At 39.6% G+C, this 17828-nt stretch overlaps 2 protein-coding genes and 1 long non-coding RNA gene across 3 annotated transcripts in view; 1 reads left to right on the top strand and 2 right to left on the bottom strand.

Moving 5' to 3' along the window:
• Nucleotides 1-3898: 3898 nt before the first annotated feature.
• slc52a3-1 (solute carrier family 52 member 3-1) lies at nt 3899-11416 on the bottom strand. The gene is made up of 4 exons (XM_014034000.1): nt 11294-11416; nt 8298-9349; nt 5866-5989; nt 3899-5704 (listed from the first exon to the last, which is right to left on the bottom strand). The coding sequence occupies exons 2-4, from the start codon at nt 9299-9301 to the stop codon at nt 5492-5494; spliced, it is 1341 nt and encodes a 446-aa protein (XP_013889454.1). The 5' UTR covers nt 9302-9349; nt 11294-11416; the 3' UTR covers nt 3899-5491.
• Nucleotides 5636-6063, top strand: LOC106536680 (uncharacterized). Its single transcript, XR_001312569.1, has 2 exons — nt 5636-5707; nt 5889-6063. It is a non-coding gene; the product is annotated as an uncharacterized LOC106536680 (long non-coding RNA).
• Nucleotides 11417-14674: 3258 nt separating the features above from the next.
• Nucleotides 14675-17828, bottom strand: part of LOC106536681 (ubiquitin-conjugating enzyme E2 variant 1) — a gene marked incomplete at its 5' end in the record, with an annotated part of 5668 nt that continues 2514 nt past the window's right edge. Inside the window, 2 exon segments of the mRNA XM_014034001.1 lie at nt 14675-15768; nt 16963-17088. Of these exon segments, the coding sequence (XP_013889455.1) occupies nt 15622-15768; nt 16963-17088 (273 nt within the window).

A 17828-nucleotide genomic window follows, 5' to 3' on the forward strand; every position in this document is an offset into this window, starting at 1 on the left:
CACACACACACACACACACACACACACACACACACACACACACGTCCTGTTCTGGAAAAGCTCCACTGACATGTTGAAATGCAATCTCCACCTGGCTGTGAGTGATCCCATGTCATGTTTCCCCAACAAGGCCACTGTGGCGGGGCTCAGGCGAGCTCCCTGCTATCTCTGGATTCAAACATCAACCTCGATCCTCTCTCCTCTCCTTTTGCTTTAGTAAACATGATAATAGTGGTGCTGTGTTCGTGTGAGTTCTGTGTTAACACTGCGGCTGTCAAAGGCCATCATGCCCCTTCAAAGGATGATGGCTCTCTAAAGTGGGCTCTCTCAGTGGCAGCCATTTTCCACTTGACTGGCCCCACACACGAAGGGGAACTGGTAGCCCCTAGCAGCTGGGCTAGACTGGTCACTGGGGGTGGGGAGAAGGAGATGAATGGCTTGATGAAAGGGGAGGAAGCTAATGGCAAGATAAGACGAATATCTAAATGCATCAAGGGGTGTTTTTATACTTTTTTCCCTGCATATATACCAATTATTTTACCCTCCAAGACACTTCTGGTACAGCCCAGGTGTGGCTCCACATTCAGGCCGACTACTCACCGTTGCTTTTCATCAAATACCTGAATTATTGGCATCAAAATAAATCACTGTGTTGAGCCACAGCTGAAATTTAGTCTACCATCGAATACCTGGCAAATCCCTATCGTCCTTGATGAAGAGCAGACAGTCAGTARCTCATGAGCAGCTGGAAACCAAAGCCCATTGAGCTGCGAACATGCTTGCTCGGCCATATGGGCTTTGTGTCAACACCCCAGGTCCAGTCAGGTCTTGGTCGAGACAAAGAGAGCAGGATGCATTTTCATAAATCACTTCTTGACACCAAATCAAGGTTATGTAGTTAGCAGTCTGCTGCCTGTAGATTGTGTCTGCACTGACAAAGCAGAGACACTCTGCTGGGATTTAAGTAGCTCTTTAGTTATTTATGGCTGGAAAATTAAAATTATCTCTTCCTGAACTTTGATGATAATGTTTTCAGTATAAATTTATTCAGAAAATGTGGTGTTGTGTACCAGCAGTGTATTTGGAATATGCATGCAGGCAGGCCCTCTTTTGTCACCCACTCCTAATATACAAGCTTTATACTATCCAGTGCTGAGGTAATAATTAGCTCACTGCAGCGGGGTAACAAGTTTGCACCCCCGTCCTGCTGCGCAGCTCTGTAATTGGTCCCCTCATGTGGCACAGTCGGGCCCCAGAACAAAGGGTTCCCAGAGGGGGGATCCATGCTGACCCATGCTGAACCCTCCACAACAATGARAGGCAGGAAGCATTTACATATGCTGACAGACTTGTCTCTTCCTAGGGTGGAGTGCTAGGCACTTCATTAAAGCAACATCAATACCTGCTGATGGAAAACGAGGCGAGGGCCCGTGTGCATCACTGTCTGCTCCGAGACGCCATAGTGAAATGACATAGGGCTGTCACGTCTAATTTCAAATAAATGGACGACATTTATTAACGCAAGTGTGTGTGGAAATTGATGGGAGAGAGGCGGTGAGATGCTGTCAGAGCCTGGGCCTGTCTGCATGCATCAGCAATTGGTTTACCCACAAGCTGTTCACCTGCCCATCAGCTGCCAAAATCTGCCGGCCCCCGGGCACACCCGTGCACATTTCCACAGTTCTTTGGCATTTTGTTTCCTGTTTTAGACCTAAAACTGTTCCCACTCCAATCTTTATACAGCGTCCCGTTACAGGCTGACGTGCTCCCTGGCGAACCCTGTGTTTGTGCCTTCAGAAAGAGAAGATTGTGTAAAGTCAGGCACAGGTGACATATCTGTCGATTCAGCAGCTACGCTGTAGGAGTGCAGGTGGGTTCCTCCAATCATCGCAACACGCCGCTGTGAATTCATTCTCTTATCCAGTTAAAGGAAGGGTAAATCCTCCTTCCATTTGACGTACTGCTCATTTTGTTGAGAGGCACGGTGGCTGCTGGAGGGATGGAGGGGGATGGGGGTGGGGTGGATGGCTCTGTGTTGGTGTTTGAGGGTGGGTAGGTGGGGGGGGGTACTCTTTGGGAGGTGCCGACCTGAGCAGATGGACTTCTCAGCGCCGTGGTAAGTGGAGTTTTCACATGGCAGAGGAGACTGCAGGATCTCACAGGACCAGGACTCAGCATCCAGGTGGCCATGGCCCCTCCTGACCAGCTGGAGGAGCGAGGGGGCCATCTGACACTCGAAGGAAAATGATACACTTTTCTTTCCTGCTTTGTGATGCTTCAACACAAAAGCCCAGAGCCAATCAAGGAATTTAGCTAATCAAGCGTGGAGAAAATCCTTTTGATTGCTCGCGAGCATTCAAGGTCATGTTCACTACAGAAAAGCACAAACAACATTAAGGTTCTACTTTCTTTCAGGCTCCTACTTTCTGCTTAGATTATCTATTTCGTGGCAAAACAGCATATCTGTTTGAGTAAATCAGTAGTTTTTTCCACACGTATTCTGCTAGTTTGAATCAGCAAGTGTGTGCAGGGATTTTTACACGATTCATACACTCTGCAATGTGATTTCAGCAAATCCAAGTGAGACCGTCCCATCTGTGCTTCTTCTCCTCTGATCCCAGGCCCCGGAGGCTGCAGAGGGCTAATTGTGGGCCCACAGTTTTTCTTCATATCTTTTTGTTTTTACTCAGTGTTGGGGTCAGGAAAGCTCCCAAGTGACCAGCGGCAGGAGCAACAGCCACCGGTCCCCTGCTGAGCCTCAGTAATTAGAGACCCCCTTCCTCCCTCTCGTCCCCGTGCTTCCCCACTGACCCAAGTCAGGGAACCGCTCTCTGTTCTCCTGAAGGGCAAAGAGGGGAAACGGCAGCAGAGAGGAAAACATGCTTTGGTTCCCAAGGAAGACCCTCTGTCCCTCTCAGAGGATGAGCTGCTGCATCTCTGATGAGGATTAAAGAGGGGCAGACAAATGTTAGTGGCTGTGTTTTTATGTGACTGTATGTTTTACACCTTTGTTTATTTGTCCACTATATTTAAATCTTTGATTTCTTCAGTAACGGTCATGAAAGTTGAAATGGATATTGTCTAATGTGAACAAATTTAGTTATTTAAGTAATAATTAGTATTTTTTATCAAGTAGGCAATATACTGTACAGTTTGTTACCCTTGCAGTTGTTTATTACATTTCATTTTAAGTTATTTTAATATTTTCATTAATTTCAATTTATTTCTGAAACATGGCTTAGCTTTATTCTTTAGACTTAGAAGGTGTCACTGATTGGTACAGTTTGTACAGTGGTCKAAAGAACATAATTTTTATGTAAAAGTTGGTAAGTAGCATCACTTATTTTATTTTATTTTATTTTATACACTGTATTGATCCCCTGATGGGGACATGAATTCTCTGCATTTTACCCATCGCACATGTGAACACACATGGAGCGGTGGGCTGCCAGTTACAGCACCCAGGGAGCAGCTGAGGGGTTAACGGCCTTGCTTAAGGGCCCAAAGCGGGGCTGGTTTGTCCAGGGAGTTGAACCAGGACCTTGTGATCATAAAGCTTTATTTAATGTGTTTACTGTATTGAAGCCACTTCTGTTTTCATTATTTACAGATTGTGTTCAAATGGGCTCCATTCACAGATCCTGCATCTTTTAAACCATTGAAAGTGTCCTTGTGACATCTGCTGGACAGAAAAGGTAGTCAGTTTATCATTTGGTGTAAATGACTTCTTTAGAAGATTTAAAATACTTTTTTTTTCCAAATAATACTGTTAAAAAGATTTTTTATGGCAAGTAAATAAATTTAGACATGTCTTTAAAGTGCAAAAGTTAACATAAATGCATGTTAAATAAATTAAGTGGATTTGTGTTTCATGTTTGTAAAATGAGAATCATACAAAAAGATTAGCATAAGTTTTAATCATATATCAAAACTTTTCTCTTAGAAAAAACAGAAGTATCAAAAATCTCTTASAAAAACATATTTTCTTTAAACTTCACATGTGAGAAAAACAAATCCCATTTTTTACACAAAACATATTCAGTTAAAAGCCTAGCATATCAACTTTAGTTCCAGAGTTTAGACTTACTAACATGATGCAGTTGTAGACATTTTCTATAGAATCTTGAAAATAACATTATTCATGGTGTGTTGGAGAATTCTCTCAGATACTACACAGTAAAAATACAAAGTGTCATTTTAACAACTATAGCGTTGAATTTAACTGTTTCATATAATATTTGGCCCCACTCAAAATTTGTGTAAAATGTACTCTATAGCCAGTGTTAAATTCTCAGAGTTAATTTGACTCATTTTAGTGTCAAAACAATGTCGATTCATGGCCAATAACACAAAACCTAAACTTAAACAACTAACTAACCTGAACAAGGAAACTGACCAAAAAAAAAACTATTTTTTTGTTACATTTATGAATTTTTTAACAGTCTTAGACAAGCAAACACATCATTTCTACAAGATTACCCAGCATCCCTTGCTGAGAAAATTCTGGTCCTTGAGGAAGAGAGCGGGACTTTTCAGAGTACTTCTTTCAACACTGCATTGTGTTATATAACAACACTGTTAAGTGTTAATCAAGATTTAACAGTGGACGGAGCTTATTTAACACTGTCCAGAGTTGAGGCAACACTGATGAAATTAACTCTGTGAATTAACACCAAATTAACTTTGAAAAGTTTAATACTGAAAGTTTAACACTCCACTTTTTGGTCATTAAGTATTTATCATATTTATGTGTGAGACATTTTGCTACAAACATTTTTGCCCAAATTTAATATACATTTCATTGGTTCTGTGTTTTATTTTGAATTAACTGATAAGTAACATGTGAAACACATTTTGCATAATTATCAGATCGTGTCATTTCCCACATGATCACATGAAAAATTTGTGGTTTTTCTTTAAATAATATTTTAACATTAAACTACAGTTAATACCTATCATCTGGATGAAGAATTCGTCCAGAGAACCTACTTGATTTAACTTTTTTTTCCTACTTGGATTGCATCAGGATAATTATTACCTAGATTTTTTTCCACCTAACTCCGTCAAAAAGATATTCAGTCATTTTAGCTMTTTCTGTAGGTAAACAAACAGTTAATTTCCATCCAGTCACAAATTTTGCTTACAGATTTGTTATTTAATTATCCATAGATGTGAGAAACCTATTCAGATAAAGGTTTTATCTTTGGACCAGTGTTCATGGCTTTGCAGTGAGTACCTTTAAGTTCAAAGCTGGGGGCTTTTTAAATCCATTTGTTACCACTTCTTCAATAAAGCTTTATTTCCTGGAGTTTACCTTCAGGTTAGGCACAAGATGTTAATTATGAGGGAGTGTCCTGTCCTCCTTAGGTAATCTAAGATTATCCCATTATTTCCTTTTTAGCAGAGAATAAAGTAAATAAATATCCCATAAACGTGTTCCTTCAGATGGGAGTCTCCTCCTCTTATCAGTGCTGCAGGTCACAAATGGACGTCATGAAGAACACTGAGAGTTGCACAAGTCTCCAGACTGGAAGAACCTGTAAACATTAACCAGTGGGAACATGGTGATCGAGCCAATGAGTGAACCCGTCTGTGCTGCAGCTCCACACCAGACCAGCGCACTGTGGCTCCGGTCTCTCAGGATAACACCAACCATGACTTTCACATACGACAGCGTTCCAATGAACAGGAGCCATGAGAGCACCTGGTGAGGACAAGAGAGGGAATTTCTAATAAATAATTCATTAACCTGTTAATAAAATCAGGATCAGTACATATAAAACCTTTAGCACTAAGATTACAGGTGTTGAACTTTGACACTTTTGTAATAAAACCACCATCTGGGAATGTTTGTGTTTGACTCACAATGATTGCCTCTCCTGCTGCAGACCCGTGAAGTAAAGGACAGGGACTCATGGCTGCCATTGCCATGTTATAGCTGCCGAAACCGGTCCCAACCACAGTCAGCACACCAAGGAAAACCAGAGACCTGAACATAAAGATCTGTAAGCTCCGGTCTCCACCACATTCCTCAAAAAAATAAAAGCCTAAGTAWTTTTAAAATGAATGTTTGATTGACACCTGTTGTCCAAGCTTGCCACGCCAAGCAGGTTTGCCAGATAGGAAACAAAAAACGATTGCACATTTGCTTTAAACTGATGTTGTTGTTGTTGTTGTTGTTGTTGTTGTTGTTGTTGTTGTTGTTGTTGTTGTTGTTGTTGTTGTTGTTGTTGTTTTTACCCAAGCTATCGTGTTCTTAGTGAAGTGCACTTTTTCATTGGAGGTAGTTTGTAAGATGAGGTGTGTGTTGTGCAAGTGCACAGAAAAGGAGGGGGCTAAAAAGGATAATTYTTGAATTATTTAGCAACAATGATGCTGGACTGTAATCATTTATAAAACAGTTATACAACACTGTTCATACATTTAAGCAGGTACTGTACATTTATTCCATCCTTCATAYGCTTTGTCCAAATTCAGGGCTGGGTCCTTCGAAGGACCCGGTCTAGGTGGGTCAGGTCCTCGGTCGACCGCGAAGACCAGAAAAAAGTGGCTGTGAATTTGGACTGTTTACSCTTCTGCTTTTTTCTGCTTACACCACCATACGTCCTGTCGCTARACAGAAACCATGATGACGATAAACAGAAGCAAAAATAGATAGAAATTAGCTAAATATCAGTATTAGTAATATTAGTGTTATAAAATAGCAAAACTAGCTAAAAGGCAATATTTGAAGAACTAAGGGACCGCCGTAGGTGCATGTTTATTTCTCTACATCGGCTCATTTTATTTCTGACAAAAATAATATTTAAAAGCATGTCTARACAAATGATAAAAGCATWAACAACACAATCACTTGAAATTTTTAATTTTTATACCGCCAGATTTTTATTTAAAACTATATTGCGTTCTCTCGCTCTGTCCGCCATTACTAGTAGAAAAAAATCTCRGGTTTGCTCGCAATGCATCATGGGATATGGTGGGCCAAGAAGGATCCACTGGACCCYTCCCTCAAATACGTMAAATAGGAGGATGCATTTGTCGGCCGCATTGGAGGAGTCTTCGAATTTAGACAGCCTAAGCAGCGACAAATTCGGCCTTCGAAGGACGCAGCCCCTGAATTTGGACACAGCCAWAATAAGCACTTGARCTTGCCAAATAGTGGGCCTGCTTCAGTGTGTGAATATTTTAAACATCAAACATATGTCAGTCATGGACATAACCAAGGGGTGGCCAGGGGAGGCATTCACCACACCTAAAAAAAACTGCTACTAAACTACAACTACAACCAGAGATGGGGTCTCGTGACTCGGACTTAGACACTTAAGTCCCTTCTATTAGAGACTTAGACTTGACTTGGACTCTAAAGACTTGAGACTTGACTTGGACTTGTGGTTTGAGACTCGCAAACAATGGAAGTCTTTTCACTGCCCGGCTCGGCTCACGATGCTCACTCCCTCAATACACATCCATGCTCCGCTCCCTCTCACCTGAGAACTGGAGGGGCCAGCGCTGTCCAGTGTTAATGACGTGTACCCTACATGACAAACAGAGCTTCAGRGTGGCAGGCARGTTGCAGTATTCACTATAAACTTTGCTTACAGAGACTTTATTCAATGCCATGACAAGAGACMGGCAAAATGCAAAGTGTGTGGAATCCAAATCCAAAATTTGTTTATGTGATGACTTGTGCAGCCCTTTTACTTTAAGGATTCTGGTTCATCATTTTTTGCTGACATGCTTTTACGCATTTAAACATATTTTTCCACCTATGTGTATCAAAAGGTGATTCCCTAGCTCCCATATTGCTATATTTATCAAATAATCTATTTAAGACAAGATCATTAATCTCCTGAAATTCTGTTCTGGTTTTTGGTCGTGGTGTGCACCTCCAGGATTTTCAGTGACCCCATATGGCCACCCCTATAAAATAATTCCAGAGTGCCACTGCTGTAAGAAAGTTACAAACATAAAGTTGGTTTTACAGTATGAAGTTATTTAGTAAAAACATCTAGTATGTTGGCCAAATAAAATGACAGCACTTGATCTTGCCAAATAGTGAGCCTGCTTCGATGTGTGAACAATGTTTTCTGTTTTATGAATGATTGTTACTGTAAAGTGTTTAGAAAATCATGATTAACTTATTTAAAAAACTTTTTTTTTCTTATAATGTGAAGCTTTTAATGTGAAGGGATGCAGAAGAATTGTATGACATGATCAGAAGTGATGAAGAAAGAAACTAGAACCTGTTTAAGTTGTTAACTGTTTCATGAGAGACTAAGAAAAACAGAGATATTTACCTGTTCTGAAAGAAAATTGCGACAGTGCAGGCTACTGGGTTGGCCACCGAGGCCAGAGCTGCAGAGAGGTGATAGGCGAGGTTCCCATAAGGCATGCAGGAATACGTCTGGACAGAGGGCAGCAGGCCATTGGTCGCAGAATTAACCCAGACCACAAGAAAATAGATCCAAGCCAGCTGGTACGCAGAGAGTTTAGGGTTGCCCAGCAGAAGCCTACTTCTGCATGGTCCTTCCTCCTGTTTTTTCTCATCCCCTCCATCAGTCTCTGATCCTGGGTTTTCTAACCCGGAGCTGACAGAGGGTGCCGTGTCCAGCATAAGGTTTTCTGTGGACAGTTTGAGTTTCTGAGGAAGCTTGTTCAGTCCAACAAAAGCAGCCAGGCTTATACACATCATGGCTGATAGGAGGCAGAAAAACACCTCTGTGGAGAAGTTTGGAGGGAGATACTCAGTTAGMAACAAGGAATCCCCACCTGTGTGGTTTCCAGAAGCCTGAGAAGAGTTGACGCACTTGGCAATGCCGACACCTTGAGCCAAAGCAATCACACCAGGGATGAAACCGCTTAGACCTTCTCCAATAAAATATGTGGTAACGTATTTTGCTGGAAGCTGCATCATAAAAGGGAGAAAGGTAACCGAAGACGTGCAGTCCACCAGAGCGAGGAAGAAGGTGAGGATGAAGAAGACCGTACTGTGGGACCCTCCGGCCACAATCGTAGTCTCGTCCCAGAAGAAAATGAGCAGGATGCAGGACGCGATGCCGACGGAGAGGATGGAGTAAATGACCGCACGGTTGTTCAGACGACCTGGGCAGAGCTTGTGCATGATCGTGACCAGCAGAGGTCCCAGGTTGGCCAGCTGGATGATGATTGTAAGGAAGGACGGCAGATCCCAGCCTTCAGGCAGAACGTTGACGATGAGGGGGAGTTCCACCCACAGACCATTTACCGCCACCCAGGAGCCGGTGCCGAAGGCGCAGGCCAACACGTGCAGGAGTATAGCCATACTGAAGGGTCCGTCCAAAGATAGTTCCACCTCTGCCACCTATCAGACCTACAGACAGAAAAAGGCAGAAATATTACAACCTAGTTTTAAACTTTCATTTAACCTCAAAGGTTTAGGTTTTGTCTAAATAATAAAATCTACTAGTAATGTACTCCAAATCATTTAATCTAATTTTCTTTAAAGTGCCATAACCTTCACCAAAACATGGATTCAAATWTAATCAGAGGAGTGGACTCTGGATGGAAGCCAAGGAATTTTATTAAAGCAAAACTCTCATCMCTGAGCAGCGTCCATCTTTTCAGAAAAACCTGAATCTCACAGAGCGGCACAAACATTTAAACTCCTTTCATGCATCATCAGATATGGTTATTTCAACTTGCCATTGCTCACGGAAGAACATTCTTCAGGTTAATCTGACCTGGAGGCCTTTTTCTCACTAAACAAATACCCTTTCACAGACAAGCACATTCCTTTCTCCAATACACAATAATAACCTTTTCATGACCAAGTTTGGGGATTGTTTCTGTACACACAACCTCAAAAACACCTTTTTTCCTCTTGCACCTTWAGACCTGCAGAATAAGTATTTTTGCTTCACCTTACATTACTTAAAACCATAAAACTTATGCAGAACTTTTTGTATTCAGAGAAGTCAGTAGGTTTTAGTGAGAAAAAATTAAATTTGTGCAGTCGTTTTAGTGTCTAATAACTTAACGACATTTAGTGGTCACCTCGAGGTGGAATAAACCATTCCACCTGTCTTTGAACTTGGTCTCAGAAGACCTCCCTCAGAGAGACAGAACTCTGTTCCATTTAAAATGAATTTAAGCCACAATGTGTCTTCTCAAACATAGAGACGTTTTCTTCTTCTTAATCAAGATAATAAACAAAATAATAATGTTCTTTATATTTTTTATCTATATTTTATTTGAACTAAAAGTTATCATTTTATAAATCAAAGTTACACAATGAAATGAATGACAACCTATTTTCTTTCTTTCTCAATGAACTCTGTGGAGCCAATCCATGTGTGAAAATGATGCCTCATGCTCCCTGAATCACTCTTTCACAGTTCCAGCCCCCATTAATCCTGGTATTATCATTTTGGAACATGACCGTGCCATCAGGGAAGAAACAATCCATTGATGGGATAATAACCTGGTCATTCAGTATATTCAGGTCAACTGACCTCATTCTTTGAGCACAAACTGTTGCTGAACCTGAACCTGACCAACTGCAGCAACCCCACATCATAGACCTTAGTATACAGACATGATGAAAATAACTTGCTGAATTTGAAACCAGGCATCAGAACGGGGAAGAAAAACGATTTAAGTGACTTTGAATGTTATGTGGACAGTTGTTGCTGCCAAACAGTCCGGTCTGAGTATTTCATAAACTGCAGATCTTGGAATTCTCACACACAATTATGTCTAAGGTTAAAGGAGAATTGTCCAAAAAGAGYAAATATCCAGTGAGCTGTATTTGTGTGGACAAAAAAAGCCTCGTTCATGTCAGAGGTCAGAGGAGAATTGGCAGACTATTTTTAAATGACAGTAAGGCAACAGTAGCTCAAAAAAATGTCTGCAGAAAACCATAACACACAGCATGTCCATCCATGGAGCAGATGAGCTACCAGGCGTCACTCCTGTCAGCAGGAAACTGAAGCTACAGTTCACACAGACTCACCAAAATTAGACAATATGAAATTAATTCACTGAACTGACCTCAACCGATCTCAGCTTCAGGATGCCYTGAACAGGTTCACAGCATGGAATGTTTCTAACACCTTTATTGAATCTTTAACATAAATAATTGAGGCACTTCTGAAGGCAAAAGTGGGTCAAACCTAGTAAGGTATTAAAGTAGCAGGTACGTCCACAGCTGATTAACCTTTGGATTCAACCTAATTCACAGTTAATCAACTCTTAGTGTACARAAACATGGCTATAGCTCAGCCACTTTTATAGATAGTAAGTTAGAAGTACTTACAGGTTTATTTGGTTCCTAAAAGAGTTGAAAGGAACTCACTGTTATTGTAGAAAGTAGCAGCAGACTGACTTCAGCTGATCTTAGACAAACACGTTTCTCCTGTAGAGGTCAGAGTCCACTGCAGCTCCAGCTTCACTATAACCTACTAATCTGGGTCTATCAGTTTACATCTTAACTTTTTTTTTTTCATTTCTTCAAAAGCACACACATAGTGGTTCACAAAATTAAGTGTGTGGGTCTAAACTCCAAGTGGAGGGGCTTGAGAAGATCTACAGAAATCAATTAACTTTAACACTAACTACCAGTTGCATATTTTGATTTAACTGAAAGATGAAAATAACTGTGATAAATGGATTAAATATATATATGTAATCTGTTATGTGACAAGGCTGCTCATTTGACTGTGTTATTACCAGTGTTTGTATACTTTAATCAGAACTCCCTGCACTCACAAATCTCTGAAACTTTGAATCAAGCATGAAAATCTGAGCAGTTTGAGAAGCAGTGTGTTGATGCAGCACACAGGGCTGAYTGTAGCCTGCAGCGCCCCTGCTGGCAGCAGATAGGAGCTGCATCATGTCTCCAATCTGTGCAAGCTGCTGCAAAATAAATTTCTGAAAAACCTACCCTGCTCAATAATAATACACAACTTTTGTCATAAAGAGCTAAATGTTTTCATTTCTTCACATTTACTCCCTTCATAGTATTTTGTCAGTTTGTACTTTAAAAAAAGTAAAATAAATAATAAATATTACCAGCTTCTTCCAGGTGTTACCTGCTTGTCTTACCCTTGCATGGCTCTAACAGCAAGAGTTCATGTCTGACCTCTGACAAGTTCAGATGTTCATTGTGTTTGTAAAGAAACCAGCTGAACTGAATCCTACTTATCATTTTGTTCCAGGAAAGTCTGTCTTTAGTTTTTAGCCCGTAAAGCAGATTTAAAAGTCAATATGTATTTTGCAGAAAGCACAAACTAAAAAGCTTTGTGAGAAATCATTAACTTCTTAAAATCAATTTTTTAAAAAAGAGCCAGTAAAGAGGCWTTTGTTTTATTCTCTAAACACAGTTTGAAATATTTGGAAGGAAATGCAGTTTTTGTTAAATGTTCATTAAAACATAGTGAATTTAAGTTACATAACATGAACTGGCATCTATTACTCAGTTTTGTGTTGACAATATTTAAGCCTATCCAAATTTGAGCATTTAGGACTACAAGTGTGAGATATGCAATTGTTAGAGGTCCAAAGGTCATTTTAAATCAAAAGAAAATTCCTTCTGATGCTTTCCTTGCTTGCAGATGTTTTTTTTATGGATGTTCTTGACTTTYTCAACTGGAACAATGTATGTAGATTATTTCAGTTAGTTAAAGCTTAAAATAGTTAGTGGTAGTTTACAGATCTGTACTGTGTAGATCTGTCCAACGAGCTGAGCTACATTTGGATGCATCTGATAAATGGTTTAGAAATGATCTGCTTCTCTCTTCTGCCACATTAGCAGCAACACTAATGGCTGAGCACCACTGAGTCCTATGGGCTGCATATTTTACATTAATGGCTTCTAAAAGCGCACATGGAAAACTGCTTGAGTTTGTTACAACCATTATATAAGTTTAACAATTGACTAAAATAACTGAAGTTGTGTTATTTAATGCTGCTATGCACAGCCATGGTGAAGTTCTGCAGTTTTATGTACGGGGACGTAATAAAAATGATCTGATTGTTACTAAAATAATTCAAATCAAAGCTCAGGAGAACAAAAACACACAACAGATTCCACCARGWCATGATTTATTGAAGAAAAATRAACCCAAGATGGAAAAAAACTGTGTGTGGGAACTGGGGGGGGAAAAAACTAAATCCACCTCGATTCATCAGCTTGTAAAACCACTTTTAGCAGCAACGACTCTCAGAACTGCTTTTCTGTTTTACTTTCTCAGTTCTCCGGGGAATTCTGTCTTCCTCTTCTTTCTAATGCTGCTTCWGTTGGAATTTGCTGACATTTGTTTTTGCACAGCTCTCTGAAGGTCCCACCACTGCATTTCAGTCAGGATGAGGCCTGGACCTTGACTAAACCACTGAAACGTAAATGAAAAATACATTGCAAGAACTGTTTTTGTGTTTGTTTGTTTTATGTGTGTTTAAAGTTAAGAGATCATCGATCCACTTTGAGCTTGAATGTGTGTTAAGGTCCTGTCCCATTATAACTGATCTGAAAATGTCCACTGCTGAAGATGGAATTAAATAAAATCTACTGGAAGCCTGTTTTGAATGAATACATCATTAAATGTTCATGAGTTGAATGATAAAACCTATGAGTAATTTATTCATTACAAATTTTTCATAAGTCAGCATAATTTGTCTAAAACCATATGTGACAGGACCATTAGACCAGGCGTTAACTCACCAATCTGGTCAGAATAAACTACTTTTTCAAAGTGAGGCTGTTCAAAGAGTGGTTTACAAGTAAGATTTTAGTTTTTATATAATTTTCTACAGAAACCCACTCTAAAATGTCAGAACTATCCCTAACGGTGCCTTTCAACTTTGACACGACAAATGCTTGTGTTGTCATAAACAACCTCTGAAGTAACGAAGCACACAACAAAAACATTCAAAGAATTGTTTTGTCCCTTAAATTTGCTGTAACTCAGTTGAGAGTTGTGATAGTGTTGCTTTTTAATTTCCAAGATTATACGGGTGCCTRGGTTTTTTTGTTGGAATAACTCAAACATTTCTGGACAAATTTATAGATAGAACTCAGGTCAAAACTGAACATTTTTATTGTTGTTGTTATTATTATTATTATTGGCAGATTAATGCAGTTTTGAATCATTTATGTTCCACTAGTGTTCAGGCTGCATTGCTTTTTATAATAGTGTTTTTAATGATTCTAATATTGGTGTAATTGTGATTCAGTTGTCTCTTTTTGTCATGTTTGCAGCTGTTTAACATAGTCAGGTCTTTTGCCTATTTTAGTTCTTATTCCATCCTGTTGCTTCTGATTTTCGTTTTTTTTTTTTTTACATTATTTTTGGCTTTTTATAGTTCAGGCTTTATGGTTTGTTTTACGTCAAGTTTTCTGCCTGTTTTTATTTTTCTTTTGGTATCCTTGTCTTTTTACGGATGTCTTTGAATTTGTCCTATCATCCAATCTGATTACTGATGAACACTCCCGCCCCATTAGAAGTTTTAGATCTTTGTAGATGTTATTACTTGCTCTCAGTATTACACACATAAAGTTCTCATAGGCCTGTGTTCAACAGCCTATTCAGTCATTTATCCCTATTAGGACCCAGTAAATAGTTGAACAGTATTAGTCAGCTCTTCATGAATCTTAAAACACTTAATTTAAACAACAAACACATTTTTTTAGGTTTCTTCGTAAGTGAGAAGGAGATGTTATTTATATGAACACCAAACATTTCATATTGCTCCTTTGAACCGTCCTGACCTTTGACCTGTGAGCAGAAAACACATTCATCTGCAACGTAAATGCATGAATATAAATTTATGAAAAACATGGAGGAAGTAAAACATCTTGTGATTACATCACATGAAGCTGCAAAGACAGTTTCACAAGTCAGGGATCTGCTCTGAGGTAAAACCGGACCTAAGAGGTAGCTGATTTCACGTCTCAGTTCAAGCGTGGTACAAACGCAGACCTACAGTATGTTTGCATACATTACATCTCAACATGATTCAGTTGTATAGGTGCACAATGTTCACAGATCCTACACATTTATGCATCTGACAAGCTTTGAAGAACAGAAAGAGGGGGGAAAAACAAATCTTGCGAGCACATCAGCAGAGCCAGATTATCTTTTTGTCCGGAAACACCAAAAGAAAAATCTACTTAATGCTGCATGAAATGTGTTTAAAAATGGGCTTCATATCTTAGATTAACTTGACTGTTTGGTGAGATATATGCAAAATGATGTTAACTGACTGGTTTCTATCATACAAAAAGGCAACACAAAGAAACGCACATTACGTTTGTTATTGTACAATCAGCATTTTTGAGAAATAACTTTAAAAGTCTGCCAAGATGGAAGGTACTGAAATGACTACATGTGGGGTAAACTGATACGAGCACCCAGAGCTCCAGTGATGAAGTGAGAGGTCTGAGGTCTGAAATGATGTTCAGGAATGAGGTTTTTATTGTTTTTAATGCAGATGTGGGTCTAAGTGTACCTGTTAAAGTGTGCGAATGTGTGTGTGTTTTATTAGGAGGTGGAATGTTGCACGCCAAGGATGGAGATTATCAAAACTAAACAGAGAAGGAAGGTGAAAGAAAAGAGAGAAATGCAGGTAGAAGCAAGCAGCAGAAGCTCAGATGGTGTAGATCTGGCCCTCGGGTGGCTGAGGAAGCTTCATGTTTTCCTTGCACGCCATGAGCCGTCGCAGCTCCAGCAGCACCATCCGAATACTGTAGGAGTTCTGCCACTTGGCCAGTGCAGTCACTGCGTGCATGTCAACCTGCAGGCCAAACAACAAAAGTGGAAGGATGTGAGGTCACATCCTGCGAAGCTCAGACTGACTGACATGTAGGCCTGTCAGTCTCATATTTTACACACCGACAAACCGTTCTATATTACTATAAAAAAGCAACAAAAAGACTAAAATAATATGAGTCCAAGTTACAAGTTTTGAACAAGCTGTCTTTATACTGAGAGTTCAACATACTGTAGCAGGGCATTCTTCCCTGAACCTGGCAAAGCTTAAAACTCCTCTGAGAATTTACAGATGACTGAGGCGGTGGTTCGCATGGAAAGGAATGTTTCACATTTGATGCTTTTTTTTCTGCTAAAAATACACTAGTTCAAGTAGAAAACCATTCTTTTCACAGTCAGGACAAGTAAAGAATATTCTTTATGTTSCTGAAAACAGCTCAGAGAGGGCATGTTTGTGCTGCTGTTGGGTGGAGACAAAGATCTGAACTGTTGAACTCTACAATAAATAAATCTGGTCTTAACTATTTCATGGATGTTTTGGCAAATCCAGACAAAATTTTAAATATATCCAGCCTATTTCTGCAACATCAACTAGTTCTGGTTGTGATGTTGTCATATATCACAYGACACACATTTTCTTTTTGGTTTCCTCATAGTTCTTCCTGCAGTTAAAAAAAATAAAGCTAATGAGTGTGATTCTAGTTTTAGGCTATTTCTTGTGCTGAAAATCATGAAAGTCAATGTACAAAAGGTCATGTCATGATTCTGTCATTCAGGATTAGAATGGCTATGCCTATATATTTATGAGACTGGTGGATTCACTCAAAGAAAGATCCTGAAGTAGCATTGTTTGTGATAAATTTGACAATTAAAATGCCAACATTTCATTTTAAGTCCATTTGTGCAGCTCACTAAAGGACTTACCATGAACGAAGGATTTTTATTTTCATGTTTACTTTTTGACAAGCCAACATTTTAATTTGAATCTTGCAATGACAGGCAGAATTATGGCAACATAAATGTTTGGGAAGTCATTAAGAACAGAATAGGAGAGCAGGTTTTGCTTCTTACTGACGGCTGACCACAACTCTGAGCAGTTTATGAGCTCCTGTTACCTTCGCAATGCTGAAAACTCAGACTCTCAGGTCAACATAGCCAAACACTAACCATCAGGTCCAGTATTTCTTRAACTAGCTAAATCCACCCTTGGTTTACGTACCACACCGCTGGATGTATGCACGCCATTCAAGTTTATCTTCGTCACAAATCTGACAAACGGCGGTGAGTCTGGGTATCCTGGCCCACATTCTACCTTCAGGTTGTACATCCTGTTTTCATAGCTCGTCTGCGGGCAGAGAGGTGGAGCCAGATGAGAAGACTAAATAACAACAAACGTCACACGTTGTTTATGATGTAAGCCACCATTTGAAATTACTCATAAACATGTTGAATGAAAATTCTAGGAGAGCTAAAGATAACTATGTCAACAACCTTCTGAAGAAAAGTCGAACATAAGATAGTGTGAATGACACCCGTGTCTGATCGACAAACCTTTCCATTCACACAACAAACCTTTTGTTTCTGCTTCTCAGTGGTGGGCACAGTTCCCCTAAAGCACTAAATCACCAATAGGGGAACTAATTTCCTGATTAGGGCTTTTGCTGATTTTAAAATTGATTAGTGGATTAGCATTTGCTAAATTTATAGGCTAAAGTTAGAAGCACTAACTGAGGTGTATAAATGTTATTGATCAACGTTATTGTTAACAGCTGAGGGTGAAAACTGTCACATTTTGTTCATATGTGTCACTTATCCACTAGATCAGAGGTTCTCAAACTGGGGTCCCAGGACCCCCCAGGGGTCCACGAGCTGTATGTTGAGGGTCCTCAAAAATTTTCAATAAATTGTTCATTTGATTTTTATTTTTAAAAAGGATCCATGATTAGTTGTAACATTAGACTTTATTTGATAAACATTTATTTTAACTGTAAAATAAAGACTAAAAATACTGTAGGATGTTTAGTTTTTATAATATATTTTAACACGGACGGAGCCATTTTATTTCCACACAAAGCATTCTGGGTA

This window comes from Austrofundulus limnaeus, unplaced genomic scaffold (genome assembly GCF_001266775.1).
Source record: "Austrofundulus limnaeus strain Quisiro unplaced genomic scaffold, Austrofundulus_limnaeus-1.0 Scaffold1930, whole genome shotgun sequence".
NCBI classification, from domain to species: Eukaryota; Metazoa; Chordata; class Actinopteri; order Cyprinodontiformes; family Rivulidae; genus Austrofundulus; species Austrofundulus limnaeus.